This window comes from Bactrocera latifrons, unplaced genomic scaffold, assembly GCF_001853355.1.
Source record: "Bactrocera latifrons isolate USDA-ARS-PBARC rearing strain unplaced genomic scaffold, ASM185335v1 scaffold_83, whole genome shotgun sequence".
NCBI lineage: Eukaryota > Metazoa > Arthropoda > Insecta > Diptera > Tephritidae > Bactrocera > Bactrocera latifrons.
The window spans coordinates 331072-347558 of NW_017537523.1; the positions used below are offsets into that span (position 1 = coordinate 331072).

The window sequence follows — 16487 nt, forward strand, 5'->3', positions numbered from 1 at the left end:
TTTTTTTGTTTTTTTTTTGTTTGACCAAAGCTTCTTCACAAATAATAAATCCGTTACGGAAATGTTGACGACCAGGCAAAGCTCGCTGCGGAAAGCATTGCAAAGTGGACATTTAGAGAAGACATTTGGGGTCAAGTGCCGCACTTGTCTGGCACCTAGTTTCSAGCATTATTCGCCACTTTTCACACGCTCTGACAGCGTTATTTGTAGCGTAAAAGTACGAATGGTTTGCAGATTATTAAAGCGAAATATGAATGAGATGACAGCTGCAAGAGAGATTACGGTTGTTGAATGGGAAATGAAAATATAATATTTCACAAAGGGAAGTGCGTTTTTGTATAAAACTAAAATGTTTTGAAGAAACTTGGTAGTTTTTGGTGTTTAACTATTTTTCTATGTAAATACAGATGTTCCRTTTACCAAAATAAACTTTTGCATGTACTGCATATAGTTTTTTATTCAGTTTTTTAACCTGATCAAAACTCGAACTGACCTGATTATTGAGCAAAATTAAAGTTTTTTCAAAAAACACCACAATTTTGACAGTTTTGACAATTTTTGAATTTTTATTTTTACCTTTTTTTAGCGCTCTTGGAGACGAATATTGAATTTTTCTTACTTATTTGAAATTTTCACATCAATTTTGAGGTTATGTGAAAAAAATCKGTATGYAAAAGTTATAGATCTTGTTATTAGCTGCAATATTTCYATATAACTTTATTCAGTACGRCTCGYAGTTTTGCTGTAAATCGAGATAAACTACTTTTAAAACTCAAAAATTCAAGCACACCTTTCTCTTCCTTTTCGGCCCGCCAAATATATTTGCTTTAATGTTTGTGATTTTATTTTTTGTTTCCAATGGGTTTCAACCTACAATGAATTTCCATCTTTTTTTTTAATCATTTTCGAAGGCTTCTGCGCTAGTTTGTTATAAAAATAATAAGCATGAATTATTAAGGTTTTTTACTTAACTAAAATGCTYTAGCGACTGCTAATTTATTTTTATCTAAATTTGAAAATATTTAATATTATTTTGAGACTTTACAAATGACAGTTATCCTTAACAACAATACTTTGTTAATACCATAGGCAGCACAAAATGAACATACGCCTGTGGATAGGCTACATTTTTTGCATAACTATCACTTAAACTGCTCTTAACATATCAATTACAGCAATTTAATGCGAATATATATTATCTTTATACAATATTACATTTTTATGGCGATTTAATAAATTTTATGCTTTTATAGCAATTTTGTATTTTTGCGAAATTGCCATTTCCCAAAAAAATCATCGACTGCTAATTTATTTTTATCTAGCTTTCGAAATATCTAGTACACTTTACAGACTTAAAATATGACAATTACTTCTAATAAAAGTTTTCATACCACAAATAAGATAAAATGAAAATGCGCCAATGGATAGGCTAAGTTTTTTGTGCAACTATCGCTTAAACTGCTCTTAACACACAGCAATTGAATGAAAGTATTTATTCTCTGCATACAGTATTGCTTTTTTACAGAAATTTTATATTTTTATAGCARTTTTGTATTTTTGCAATATTTTCGTTTCCAGAGAAAATCATAATTGTAAAATGACTTTTTTTCGCATGAATACCGTCAGGCATTTCATGCTGCCAAACGCAGCAACGCTGCTTGCGCGCTGTTATGCCCTGACACGTAACACAAACACACACAATTAAACTTGCCCCCCATAATTTCTTTTCACGCACTCGCTCGCCTGTTCATGTCGGTGCAATTAACTTAATGTTGCTTTGTTTCAATTACAAAAATTAATTGTACTTATGTGATTCAATTTATTTTCAAGCTCACATGCACATACTGGTGGCTCAGTGCGTGAAAACTTTTGTAGTTATGTATATATGTACATAGGTATACATATACATACATATTTGCATGCATGTGGTTAAGTATGCCTAAAAGGCTGTCTCTTATACACATCTAGATGTGAGATTATACCATGCTCACATGTGGGGCATATATNTAGCGACTGCTAATTTATTTTTATCTAAATTTGAAAATATTTAATATTATTTTGAGACTTTACAAATGACAGTTATCCTTAACAACAATACTTTGTTAATACCATAGGCAGCACAAAATGAACATACGCCTGTGGATAGGCTACATTTTTTGCATAACTATCACTTAAACTGCTCTTAACATATCAATTACAGCAATTTAATGCGAATATATATTATCTTTATACAATATTACATTTTTATGGCGATTTAATAAATTTTATGCTTTTATAGCAATTTTGTATTTTTGCGAAATTGCCATTTCCCAAAAAAATCATCGACTGCTAATTTATTTTTATCTAGCTTTCGAAATATCTAGTACACTTTACAGACTTAAAATATGACAATTACTTCTAATAAAAGTTTTCATACCACAAATAAGATAAAATGAAAATGCGCCAATGGATAGGCTAAGTTTTTTGTGCAACTATCGCTTAAACTGCTCTTAACACACAGCAATTGAATGAAAGTATTTATTCTCTGCATACAGTATTGCTTTTTTACAGAAATTTTATATTTTTATAGCARTTTTGTATTTTTGCAATATTTTCGTTTCCAGAGAAAATCATAATTGTAAAATGACTTTTTTTCGCATGAATACCGTCAGGCATTTCATGCTGCCAAACGCAGCAACGCTGCTTGCGCGCTGTTATGCCCTGACACGTAACACAAACACACACAATTAAACTTGCCCCCCATAATTTCTTTTCACGCACTCGCTCGCCTGTTCATGTCRGTGCAATTAACTTAATGTTGCTTTGTTTCAATTACAAAAATTAATTGTACTTATGTGATTCAATTTATTTTCAAGCTCACATGCACATACTGGTAGCTCAGAGCGTGAAAACTTTTGTAGTTATGTATATATGTACATATAAAAAAATATATTTGTATGTCTTCACTTGAAATCACAATTTCTCTACCGTTATCCTGCCACTACTGCGCCGCTCTTTGGTCCTCACAAGGCGGCAATAAAAGCGAAACACATTTCAAATAAAGCAAACTACACACTGGTATATATTTAAGTAAGCATGTGTTTGTGTGTGTTTAAGCAATCGACAGAATGTACACACTTTCAAGTTGCATTAGTGTGAAATTCTAACTAATCGAGCACGTGTTGGGTTAAAATGCCAAACACTAGGAAATACAGTCTACATATACATTTTTAATTACACAGCTGAGATCAAACAATTAAATCTATTTGCGAGCACTGAGAAGCTAACCGTTATCCAAAGTGCTTTACTTTGTATTTGTATTTGTACAAGTAGTCGAGTGCGATTAAGCAAAGGGGAAGCAAGAGAAGATTTGTAGTAGCAATAAAAGTAAACTATTGGGGTTTTGAGGGGTAATTTTTGAGAAAACTTTTTTTTTTCGAAAGATTTTCTATCGTTAACTAAAAAAAACAAAAAAAAAATTAATTTCAGTTGCTCTGCAGCTTCACAAAAAAAACATCTTATACACAAAGACTTGATTTTGATCGGTCAATTTGTATGACAGCTATATGMTATAGTGCTCAGATAAGAGCATCATCTTCGTAGATTGTACCGTTGCTTTGGAGAATAACACATGCCAAATTTTGTGAAGGTATCTCGTCATATCAAAAAGTTTCCCATTTAAGGACTTCATTTGGAACGGTCGGTTTGTATGGCAGGTATGTATATGCTATAGTGGATATCAACAATTTCTTCAAAGATTGTGTCGTTGCTATGCACAATAATCTATGCTGAATTCCTTGGAAATATCTTGTCAAATAAAAAAGTTTTCCATACAAGTACTGGGTTCCTTTCGTTCAGTTTTTATGGCAGCTATATGCTACACGATTGTACGATTTAAGCAATTACTCAGGACTTTGTACTTTCACCTTAGGCAATAATTCGTGTCAAATTTCTTGAGGATATCCCCTCAAATAAAAAAGTTTCCCATACAAGGACTTCATTCCGATAGTTTAATTTATATGACAGCTATATGTTATTGTAGCCTGATATCAGCGGTTTCGACAAATGATCGGTTTCTTGATGAGAAAAAGAAGTGTGCAAAATTTCCAATCGACATCTCAAAACTGAGAAATTAGACCAGCTCATCATGTTGATTCATTTATATTAGTTTGTCAAAAAAGTCTTGCGGTATTTTCGCTAGTTGGCGCTGAGAGCGCTTAGTTCTAATTTTGTTCGTCGCATCGGGTCATGCTATACCATTTTGGAAAGCTTATTTCACGCGCTAACACGTGTTTGATTGACTATCGTTTCTTTTAAGTCGCTCGTGAGTTATAGCGTCGCAAACATGGAGCAAAATAAAGAGAAAATACGGCATAGTTTCCAGTACTTCGAAAATTCAATAAAAATACCGCAAAAACACCGCAAGACTTTTTTGACAACCCATTATATATTATATATATAATGTATATATATTGCTATGTTTAAGCTCGGACGTGTCACTTCTAGTTGTTACAAACTTCGTGGCAAACTCAAGACACCCCTTTAAGGTTATAAACGTCACTCAGCACTTACATTTTTATATCAGAAATAAACTCACGTCAACAAAAAATAAATATTTAATTTTTTTCTCTCTTTCAGAACTCCGCTGAACCGGTCTACTCACCCACAATGGCTGGCGGTCTATTCTCCATAGATCGTAAATTCTTCGAACGTCTTGGCACGTATGATTCGGGTTTCGATATTTGGGGTGGTGAGAATTTGGAATTGTCTTTCAAAACATGGATGTGCGGTGGCACGCTGGAGATTATACCATGCTCACATGTGGGGCATATATTYCGCAAGCGTTCACCATATAAGGTAAGTGGAGAGGAAAAAAGAGATAAGAGATCGGAATTACATCTTCCGTTTCGCAAAAGAGAGAAAAAGATAGCTGGCCCGATTTTTTCATGACCCGAATTTTAAATTAGAAAAGAAGAGTCACCTAACTGCATTTCTCTAAGTTTCAACTGAAGTAACTTTGACAAGGAAAAAGTTTCGTGAGTTTCAAGTTGTCCAACTTTTATAGATGTTTAGTTAAAAGAATCAGTTCCCACGACAACCAATCATACGCCATCGAAAAAGTTCAAAGTAGTAAGCAGCTGGTAAGTCCTAAGCTAATATTATCATCACTGAACCAACACCTATCGGCAGGATTGCTTCGAATGCTTCTGATCTGAGTTGGCTTGAGTCCAGCCCTGGTTCGAGCTATATGGTAGACTATAGAAGTCTAACCAAGTTAGGTGTGATACAAGCAATGCATGTATAATTCATATGATCTAACCAGMCCTWAMGATATATTGTATAAGGGRTGGAYCACATATTTTGTGGATTCATGCTGYCAAYGTGTAGATCCGTYGACCAAYTCTACGGCCSTCCACAATACWTCCARAAACTCGCGCAATATTCTGTTACTMTTTTTCGGTGACTAATAATAGATCCCAATGGTCCTCCACAATGCATCCAAGTATTATTCTGCGCCAGATCCCTAAACTTGACACTATCGATAATGCATCCAGCCTGTCGCAATATACGGTTACTCTCTTTGGGTGACCAATAATAGATCCTAGCGGTCCTGAGCCTGACCCCTAAACTCGACCTACTCATTATGGATTTGCTTGATCAGACTTGAGCTACTCTGTCCATCTTTCATATATCGTTTCGTAGCGTTGATTCAGTGGATCTGTATCACATATTCTGATTTTATGTGCAAGAACCCTTCTAAACCCTTTGTGAAACATTGCTTTGTGCAAGTCCTTAATTATTAGTTCTGGGTTCGAACTACGAAAATAAGATTTCAAAGACAAAATGGTTGACTCATAACCACCGTTTATCACTTCAAACTAATGGCTTGATAGAAGCTGGTGACGGAACATCCATATTATTTCAGGGTAGCAAATCTGATATTTTAATGAGTTTTGCTATATTTGTTACTCAGTCCAGCCAAAGTGTCTATACAAATATTAGGTATGTAAACAAGCTTTAATGTAAGTAGGCAAGCAAAGCACTTGTGCGCACTTAAATCTTCACCCAGAGTGAAATAAGAGCTTACAGTACGAATATAACTTACACCATGCCATACTCCCATACTTTGCTTGCCAAACCCCCAGGGATATTGTGCAATAAATAAACAAGCCACCTGGCTAGCCAAGCAAACCGTTTGTTGTCCGTGGCAAAAATAAAAGCGCACGATATTAAGCACATACATACATACATAAATACATACACATGGGTATCACCTGTCTATGAGCCAAGTGTTGACACTCCATTTGTTCGGGCAGTGAAGGAAAACCTATATGCTGTTTAACACCTGACGAAAAATAACCAACTCGGTTAAGAGACAGAGGTGCATAGCAGGAAAGCGAGTGCTTGGTAAGGATATACTCCCGTCTACAAATCTAAATATCGGGGAGAATAAGTAGAGAGTAAAGTAAGCAGGGTTGCTATTAGTCGCATGTGTTGTTACATCAATTACTGTTAGAGCGCGTGCTGAAAGCAGCGATAGAGTACTGGAGGACTAGGGTGAGCGCTCGCATGGACRCCGTAGCACCACAAAGCGAATGCGTTGTATAAGGTACGCTGATGCCGATGAAGTCGAAAGGGCAAGAGTTACCATACATTCTGGTTAACGTTTTAATTAGTAAAAATGAGAGGGTCAGATAGAGTTACATATTTTACTGAGGCATAAATCTTTTGCTGGTAATAAATTTTGGGTAGATCTAGAAAGTATGAAATACTAAAAATGACTGACAGAGTTGGCGCTGGAATTACTGGCTCGTAAGTAGGTTTCAGGCGACTCTTCAAGCTGTCGGAATACTGCAGCATCTGCCAGGCAGAAGTSAATGCGATCAGAAAAGTTACTGAAATAGCTCATAGCGCAAAAAGCGATATAAAGGACATCAATATATACATATGTCAATAGCCAAGCCCTTTACAGTTCTTCCAAAGCGTGAATTAATTGCTGACTTGGGAACACTAAGCTAAAATGTSTTTGACCTCAACCGTTATGAAAGCAGTGTTAAGTTTAGTAGCACGGTTCTCAAAAAAGGTAATAGACTCGAGAGTAGTAGAGTGGCTGCTTAATTGTCTCCCGTTTTCTGCGGTAAGCCAGTTTCTACGRTATCTCTTGATTACGTCAAAGAGTTCATCTAGCTGATCCGCGCGTCCTTTACACATATGCAGATTTTATTCTGATTTTCCATCGCCATCTTCATTATTTGCACGATACATTCACACTTTTCAAAGGATTTCTCTTCTGMMGATCTCAATTGGCTGATATACTTTTGTTGTGGTGAGTTTTGAGTTAGTGTCTTGCATTTCCCGTCTTCTTGTYTTGCGKATCAGGCTTGTGTGGCTGAAGTTTCCCTTAYGGCTGTCTTTTCTCCAGTTTGGYCCGGTTGTCTTAAAATAGTGGTTAGTATAGTGGTTCTAAGTATATCTTTACTCCTACGGATGACGATTCCGTATTCCTCATATTGACCAGCTTTTTGTTTTTTGTTATGTTTTCTCTTCTTGTTCTTTTTTTTCATCAGGTATTTTTAGCCAAACCCTCCTCACTATTTTCTAAACAGATATTTGAGAAAAGCAATAGCTCTGTTAAAACGAAATATTGTCTAAAATGAATAATACTCTTTGATACCCAAAATATCATATTTTATTATTCGAAGAGTGTAGACATAAGCTTACTGGCAGAAGATCTAACCGACTTTAACCGCTTAAAGACCGATAACAATTGCTTCCATCCGTCCGCTGAGATGAAATGCAAATTTTATCTGGAAGCTAACGAAAGAACAGAGCAAACGTCTGTCTATATTTATCTATATCACTTAAAGTTGGGTTCTGGGTAATCCAGAGTTCGAGATCTAGAATCATTTTAGGCTTTTAAAAAGTAACTTCAGCTTAAAAAACCTTTCACTCTTTAAAATACTTCTTAGAGAATTACAACCACATTAATAACRTAAAGGGAGGGGTGACAGTTTTGGGTATAAAATTCTGCGGGTATCATTTGATCACGGTATCATCAATTTCAACGGCACTGGCTAACTGTGGGTTCTCAAGTCTTATCTGCAAACATGTGGCAACTCTACACATTAGGACGCAAGTCCTTATAACCAATGATTAAGCACACAAAATTTTCAAATATGGCTTAATTTAAGCACAACACCCAACAACAACAACACGACAAACACAAAGCATGCAGTCAACCGGGCGCTGACGAGCTAAAAGCAACCAATTCTGACACAATGTCTACACACTTTCGGCAGCAGCAATTTTTCTTGATTTTCCCTCACATGCTTGTTGTTGTTTTTGCTACGTACTCTGTGCTAGGGGACATACTGTGCGCTCATGTTTCAGCAATTATCGCTGCTGTGGTTTGCGGCAAGTAAGGACAATCATGTTCCTGCAGCTGCCAAGAACAGGCGAAAAGAGAAAGAATGGCAAAGAAAAAAACAACAAAAGCAAAAATTCCAAGCAACTCTTTATGAACATTAAGTTGTTGCTATTGCTGAAAATATATGTGCGCATGTGGCTGTACATGTGTGTGTGTGTGTCTGTGGCACAAATGAAGTTGCTACCGTGATATTAAATGTGTTTGTGTTGGCTTTAGGGTGAGGCGGCGTTGCTTGTTTTGCAGGTGATGCCGAAATTATTTGAAAACAAGCAAATTGCGTAGAGGCCCCCGAGACCAAGCGTCCGACCATCCGGCGGCAGGTAATTAGTGTTTCAATGACGCTACAGCTGAGACAGTAATTTGGCATTTTATACACACACACACATGGCGTATATACATATATATATATACATACATGTGTGTGTTGTGTGTGTGGGTCTCTGCATCCTTGCATTGTGTGGTATAAATGAAGATTGGCGTCCACTAATGAAACATTCCCGGAATTCAAGCGCTCGGATGTGTTCGCCAAAAACACACACACACATATACACACAGTACTGGCAATTATACCGTTACTTTTATTCTTGCCTCATGCGCACTCCTTTTGCAATTTCCTTGTTCAGCTGCCACGTCTTCTTGTTATTTTCAATTAGTGCCCCTTCTCCCTTCATCCGCTTCTTAACTCATTTACACATTTGCTCTGCTGGCGTTCTCGTGTCTATTAATTTACACAATTTTCAATTGTTTTTCAATTTCATGTTTCCCTTTTCCCATTACAATTTTGCTCATTTCTTATTTCTTTATTTTTGCAGTGGCGCTCTGGTGTAAATGTGCTGAAGAAGAACTCGGTACGTTTAGCTGAAGTCTGGCTGGATGACTATGCGAAATACTATTACCAGCGAATTGGCCAGGACAAGGGTGACTATGGCGATGTGAGCGCACGTAAAGAACTCAGGTGAGTATGAAATGAACAACTCTATTAGAAGGTTAGAAACTAAATTATTGAAATCGGTGCTGCTGAAATATTCTTTGGTAGGGTTGCCTAGTCCTCCAACTATTTCAACAAGTTAAAAGAAATATTATACTATTGAAATGGAACGAATGAGTTGAAGTATTTAGAAGCAACAAGCGATTTGCACTTGACAATTATTATGGTTTTCAGATTTATTACCAAAATTAATTAAATTCAGAATATGTACAGGGTGGCTGATGAATTTTGCTACATTAAGAAACTCAAATAATTTTTTTTTTTTTTTTTCAGTGTATGGAATTAATTTTTCTTTTATTCATGTTATTCAATTTTATTAAGTATAGCTTAATTAGTTTTAAAAATAATGGAATTTAAATGCCCCCCCTGCTCGTTGATGCATGTGCGGTATCTTAGCAAAAAGTTGTTCATTACTGCTTGGAGATTTGAGACAGGAATAGCCGCAATTGTTTCTCGAATGGATTGTCTTAGTTCATTCAAATTTTTTGAGTTCGCTTTGTAGACTTTCTGTTTGCTATAACCCCACAAAAAAAGTCAGGTGCAGTAAGGTCAGGCGACCTGGGTGGCCAACGGAAAGTGGAGTTTCTGGATATCAGCTTATTGGAAAAATTTCGTCGCAATTCTGTCATAACAGGTTGGGCTATGTGAGGAGCTGCACTATCTTGCTGAAACCACACAGAGTTGAAAGAAATTCTCATTCCGCGTAATTCTGGATAGAAAAGCTCTCTCAACATGCTCAAGTAACGGTCTCCAGTAACCGTAACGGTGTGACCGTTTTCTTCGAAGAAGTAGAGCCCGACAATGCAGTGTGATGAAACTACACACCACACTGTGACACGAAGTGGATGCAATTGCGTCTYATGGAGTATCTGTGGGTTGGAAGCACTCCATATTCGACAATTTTGTTTGTTTATGTTGCCGTTTAAATCGAATTGGACCTCGTCAGATATGAAAAGACAGCTCAACATGTTTCCATCCTCTTCATCCAGTAATGACTGTCTGCTTACACCCATTTGAGCAGATAAGCTTCTTATCGAAACACGTGGATTGTGGCAACAGCTACAGAAGTGATTGTTCGAACTGAAGAGTTTCGATGGTAAGGTCTTCTGTTGACTGTCCCATGCTCGGCAMAATTKTTTACAAGTCTCATTATGGTCCATCTGCTCGGAGGATTGCCGCCAAACGTGCGCCTATACTCTCTTTGAACCGAAACTACGGRCTCCAGTGCGTGATGGCGGCGGACAATCCAAATTCTTGTTTCAGTGTCCCAGTTATCCATTTTTATTAAATGTAAAAGTCAATCTGCAAAATAAAGAAATAAAAATTAAGCAGATTCATTAAATAGAAAAAAAAAGTTATTTAATTTTTTTTTTTGGTAGCGGCTTTCATCAGCCACCCTGTATACAAGGCTAAGAAATGCACAAATAATTCAAATATTTTTAATCGGGGTTGCCATCTTTTACAAATTTTTATTAATTTTTTCTATAAATATTAAGCAATTGTTAAAATTAGAACATCAGCGTAAACAGGCCAAGGAAATGTACGCTCGGAACTTTTTAGTCAGGGTTGCCACCAGTTTAAAATGTTTATTAATTTTTTGTTATTCAAATTATTTACATGTTACAGTCAGAATATAAACATAACTGGGTTAAAAATATTCTTTCAAAATGTTTAATCATGGTTGCCACCTGTTTGAAATGTTCGCCAAAAAAAATAATAATTAAGTTAAAAGAGAGATAGAGTAGTCACAGTGGAAAAGTTTCAGACATTTAATTTTGAAAACATGGTTTAAGTCAGGGTTGCCATATCTGATTTTTGATAAAGAAGTTTACAAGATAAGCTGCATAATAAAAAAAATGTTACAGTTAGAACATAAGCATAAATAGAGCTAAAAATAWACTTTAGAAATCAGGGTTGYCACCTGCTTGAAATTGTTTCCAAMAAARTATAAGACAAATTAATATGGAAATATACATAGACGTCAGAGTAGAATAGTTTTAAAAATTTTTGTTTGAAAACATGTTTTAAAGCCGTGTTGCCATATGTGATATTTGGTGAAAAAATTTATAAGATAAACTAAAGTTCCATTATAATCAAAATGAAGAAGTTCAGCAAGCGTGTACTGGAAACATATTTTTATTAAGGGTTGCCACCTGTCTAAAAACTTTTGTTGAAATTATTTGTTAAAATACACTAAAAAGTACTACTGTAAATAACTAGGAAGACTTCGAAAATATTTCTGTAAACTAGTGAAAATTAGTATTGCCACCTTTTCTATATTTTTGGAAATAAAAAGGGAATGTTTTGAAAACGTATACTAGAATACCGCATAAGCGGTAAAATACTAAAAAATTTATATTTTTAAGGGTTGCCACATAAATACTTGYATATGCACATTTATGATTTTTTTTAAATAAAATTCAGATGACAAATTATAGCTGCCTTATAATCCAAATTCAAAGGTTTAGAAAACATATAYTTGCAAAATATTTTTTAAGAATTGCCACCTATCTAAAATGTTTTGTTACAATTTATTAAATATRAAAATATGGGTATAACACTCATCACGTTCAAGAAAGAAGTGCATCGAATGCGATAATCGGTCAATGCGCCTAGGAACATAAACATTTCGCATAWCTTTTCCCTACAAAAATTCGTTACGTCGACTCATCAGATGTTGTCATCGTCCATGCTGTTGTTGGATTTCGATGTTGACGTTTTTGTTAGTGTTAATACAGGTTCCAGGATAAACGAAATTATTTCAAAGTTATGACTGTCAGCAGTRACGTGGCTGCCAAGTCGCGAATGCGAAGACTATGTGTTTGATGCCAGGAGATGTTTCGTCTTTCCCTCGTTCACTACCTGATCCATTTGCTACGTTTCTGTGTCCAACCTGGAGAAAGCATAACTAAAAACTCTCATATTTCAATAATATTATCCTTCAACGAGGTACAAGCATTATGACATGGGTTCCCAAACTCTTAAGACTTTTTTCATTTTTGATCATATTAAAGTATTATWTGAAATTTTTTGATTATCTTTGATCTCCTATTTAAACCTTTATCTTGAAGATCAGTTTTTGCTTTGGATTATCAAATTATAAAAACAAATCTCTTGAGCCAACGTTATAGCAAGTAACTGAGGCCTTTTCATTCAGCTCCAGAGCGATGAAATGCAAACAGAGGTTATAGCATTGCAGCAACTTTCATTCCACTTTTTATTTAGAAATATCATATGAATATATCGGCATTGAAAAAAAGTTTTCATTCGTAATGCACAGAAACTATGTAATTCTCAACATATTTATCAAAATCATATTATCAAAAACATGGTTTATAAATAGGTATTTTTAAGCGTACTGGTTATTACTTGAATCGTCATTTCTGCGGGTGTACAAATGCGCTATTTTACAGATACGCAATTCTAACTTTTTCGGCTCGTTACAAAGAATTTACTAGTTATTTTAGGCCCACAGCTCTTGTAAGATTCGGTTTCAAGTAAAAAAAGTAATATGATTTTCAAGATTATTTTGTAACATCGAGCAACTTTCGAAATATTTTTTTCAAGTATCACATAACGGTATATTTAACTTTGATATGTGGTATGATAGATAYAAAATTCAGATATATTTATGAAATATTGTTGGTGTATTTGGGGCTACAAATTAAGTCTATACCATATGGCCTATGACGACGTACATACATATATACTAAACCACCTATTTTTGGTTATATACATATATTATATACTTATACGCACTATTTATGTTTAAATTATTTCACAACAGACGCAATCTTGGCTGCCAAAGCTTCAAATGGTACCTTGACAATGTCTACCCAGAATTGTTCATCCCCGGCGATTCAGTGGCGAATGGCGAGGTAAGTTGCACGTTCATTGCTAACACAACCCACACATATGTATTACATGCCTGATTACTAATACAAATACGTATATGTCAAAATTTCCAAACAAACAATCTTATAACAAATTTATATCCAAAAAAAAAACAATAGACAAATAGACAAACGTATATTAGCCACTACCCGAAATATATAACTACACACTATACATATGTACGTAATTAACCACAAATTTTAACATGCCAAAACAACAACAATGCAAATTACAGATAAGAAATCTAGGCGTTGGCGGTCGCACATGCCTGGACTCCCCGGCGGGTAAGCGGAACTTGAAGAAGCCAGTCGGACTATATCCCTGCCACAGGCAGGGCGGCAATCAGGTTTGTGCAAAAGTGTTTACAACTAAACACAAAACAAGAACAACAATAACAGCTGCCAGCAACAAAAAGATTTTGCATGTTACAGCAACAATGAGGAACAAAATGTATGCGACCGCCACAAGCTCCGTACCACAAACCAAAAATAAAAGCAACATTAGCAAAAAGACTATGATCAAATATTTTATTTTATTTATATTTAACCGGTTTCGAGTAATTAATTTATACTTTAAATCACCCCCAATCCCCACTTAGCGTTAACCCTGGTAATATATATTTTCTATGTTGAGCGAGAACTACTAAACAACAAAAAAAAATAAAAAATGGAAAAAAAATATTTCGGTTAAAAACAAAAATGGTTATGGGTTTGCCTGCAAATGAAAGTAAAAACAATAGCAACCATACTAGGCTTTCGTACTGATCGTTTGCAACCGAACTTCATTGCCAATTTCAGATCGCAAATATTTACACTGATATGTGTCTCGATTCGGCCGCGACTGGAAGCGAAGTGCAATCGGCCGTTGAACCGTATCCTTGTCATGGCCAAGGCGGAAATCAGGTACATTATTTTACATTGCCCTCCTTACTCATACGTTTTACGCGCCAACYAGCAACACCCCACCCACCCACCGAAAATAATCTTATTTTGGCATTTTTGATTTCTAATAATTTTTTTCTATTTTAACCTTTCCAAATGGCGCCTACCTATACCACTATAATTTATACCATTATCATTTTATTTATAGCGTTTATTTTAGTAGTTGTAAAAAAATTCTAAAAATTCGCCACTCGGTTTGAAGGAAAATCGTAGCCAATTTTTGCCTGCCTCAAACTAAAGCCCGCGAATCATATCATGCTAAATATTTAGATTTTCATATTTTACCCATTTCAGTACTAATTTATTATTTTGGTGTTGGTAAAAACACTTAAAGTTGAAGTTGGGGTTTTGGGTTGCGTAAGTGGGTTTATCAAGGGTAGGTTAGGAAAGCTTATACTATACCTTGAGCGATTGCAACTTTGTAGACAGCACTGCTCCRATAAACCTTCATTTCACCACTTTCTCTCTCGCTTTTATATTTTTTGTTTGCAACTCCTAAGCTTTAGAAATATAAAGTTACCCCGTACCCCGTAGAATATTTGCGACTTTCACACATTACTCGAAAAATTCACAGAAGCTTAAAGCTTTTGATTAAGCTTAACACCATTTCAGACGAAAAGCTCATTACAGCTGCTTCGGCTAAAGCTGTAACCAAAAATCTCATTAAAAGCTTGTTTGGCTAAAGCTGTATTGACGAATACTTACTAGCCAAATATTCTACCAGCATTTAAGAAAAGTGATACAGTATAAAGCTTTCTTAGCGAAATAACGTCCATATATTTTGTTTTAATATTTTTTTCTGAAAATTAATGCATTTAATAATAAATAGGATGCAATAATAGGATATTTCGTAACTATTTTCGAAGCTTTTACAGTGCATAATATATGCCGTCACATCAACGTTAATTTTCTTTAATGAAAGCTTCTTTCCAAGCTTTTATACATACACCACTGACTTTGGTTTTTTATCTATGGCTCAATACTTTGTTYTAATAGTCTTATGGAATCAAATGAACGACTTTCTTTGGGCGTACGGCGATCTGCTGTTTCAGTGCAAAAGCTCATAAGCACACTTTTCAAGGCTGAAAGCACTAAACAGTTTTCAAAAGCAAGCTGTTAGGAAATTAGAAAATATCCAAGACTGTAGTTTGTCGTAAAAAATGACTAAAAGCACGAAAGCTTTCACAGTTTTAAATTTTGAATAACGGTCAGACTGTAGCTACAAAATGTAGAAAATATATATTTGCAAAGCCACAACATTTTTATGCTGACCAAAGCATTTTTTTTAATTTTTTTTTTGTTGTTTTTTTGATTTAACTTAATTTTTGATATAAAGCTTAGCAGCTAAAGCTTTACGTTCTAATTTTTACATCTCCTTAAACTTAAAAAACTATAAAAGATTTGGTTTAGGCAATTTYTAATTACTGCTATTCTATACGAAAYTAAACCTTAAGGAAAGCTTCAAAGCTTTCACTGAAAGCTCACAGGCATCAATTTATAAAAGAAAAGTTTCAACTGGCGGAGTATGCATAAATTAGTACTGTTATATATTTTGTTTAATTTCAGTAATATTTCGTAGAAATTCAGTGTTGAAATAAGTGAATTGAAAGAGCTTAAAGCTTTAAATTTGAAGCGAAGTATTTACTTTCTGAATTTCTTATATAGGAGCATAGAAATTTTTCTTCCAAAGAGTATTCGCTAATATGTAAACTTTTTCCGGTGTAGAAGTATTTTTTGAATGAGCTTAAAGCTCTCAATTGTAAAGCACAGTATTAACTTTCTGTATTTCTTATGTAGGGGCATAAATATTTTTTTCCAAAGGAAGTTAGCTGAAATATTAACTTTTCTCATTAATACTTATGCATAAAGCTCGATTTGTTTCGGGAATAATATTTTTAATAAAAAGCTTATAATTATTTATTTAAGTCTCGGTCATTATTTGAAAATTTTCCCAGTGCAGAAAAAAATTAATTTCGAACTCCAACTTTCCAAACTTTTTTTCCAAAAAAATGTTGAATATCCCGGTTTGTATCATATCCATTGAGCTTATTTAGCTTGAGTCGTGCGTCTATTATAACCGTTACAACTTAAATACCCGAAAAACGATTTTAAATGCAGCAAATCAATCAATTGCCCTCAACTATAAAGCTATAAACGAATAAATCAATTCATTTAGTGTAATTTTAAACTCTGTCATATAGTCGTGCTGAAAAAATTTGCATTCACGCTTTTTAATTAAATTCTCAAAGCTTTTTCA

The 16487-nt window shown here is 34.8% G+C and overlaps 1 protein-coding gene across 2 annotated transcripts in view; it reads left to right on the forward strand.

Moving 5' to 3' along the window:
- The window catches only part of LOC108977049 (putative polypeptide N-acetylgalactosaminyltransferase 9), a 96762-nt gene that overhangs the window by 69054 nt on the left and 11221 nt on the right, over positions 1-16487 (forward strand). The window contains exons 6-9 of one of the 2 annotated variants that reach the window (XM_018946543.1): positions 4618-4836; positions 9220-9362; positions 13183-13273; positions 13525-13635. In XM_018946543.1, coding sequence (XP_018802088.1) covers positions 4618-4836; positions 9220-9362; positions 13183-13273; positions 13525-13635 — 564 coding nt within the window. Of the gene's footprint in view, positions 1-4617; positions 4837-9219; positions 9363-13182; positions 13274-13524; positions 13636-14086; positions 14192-16487 lie in introns of both variants that reach the window. The other variant, XM_018946544.1, reaches the window with a different exon arrangement.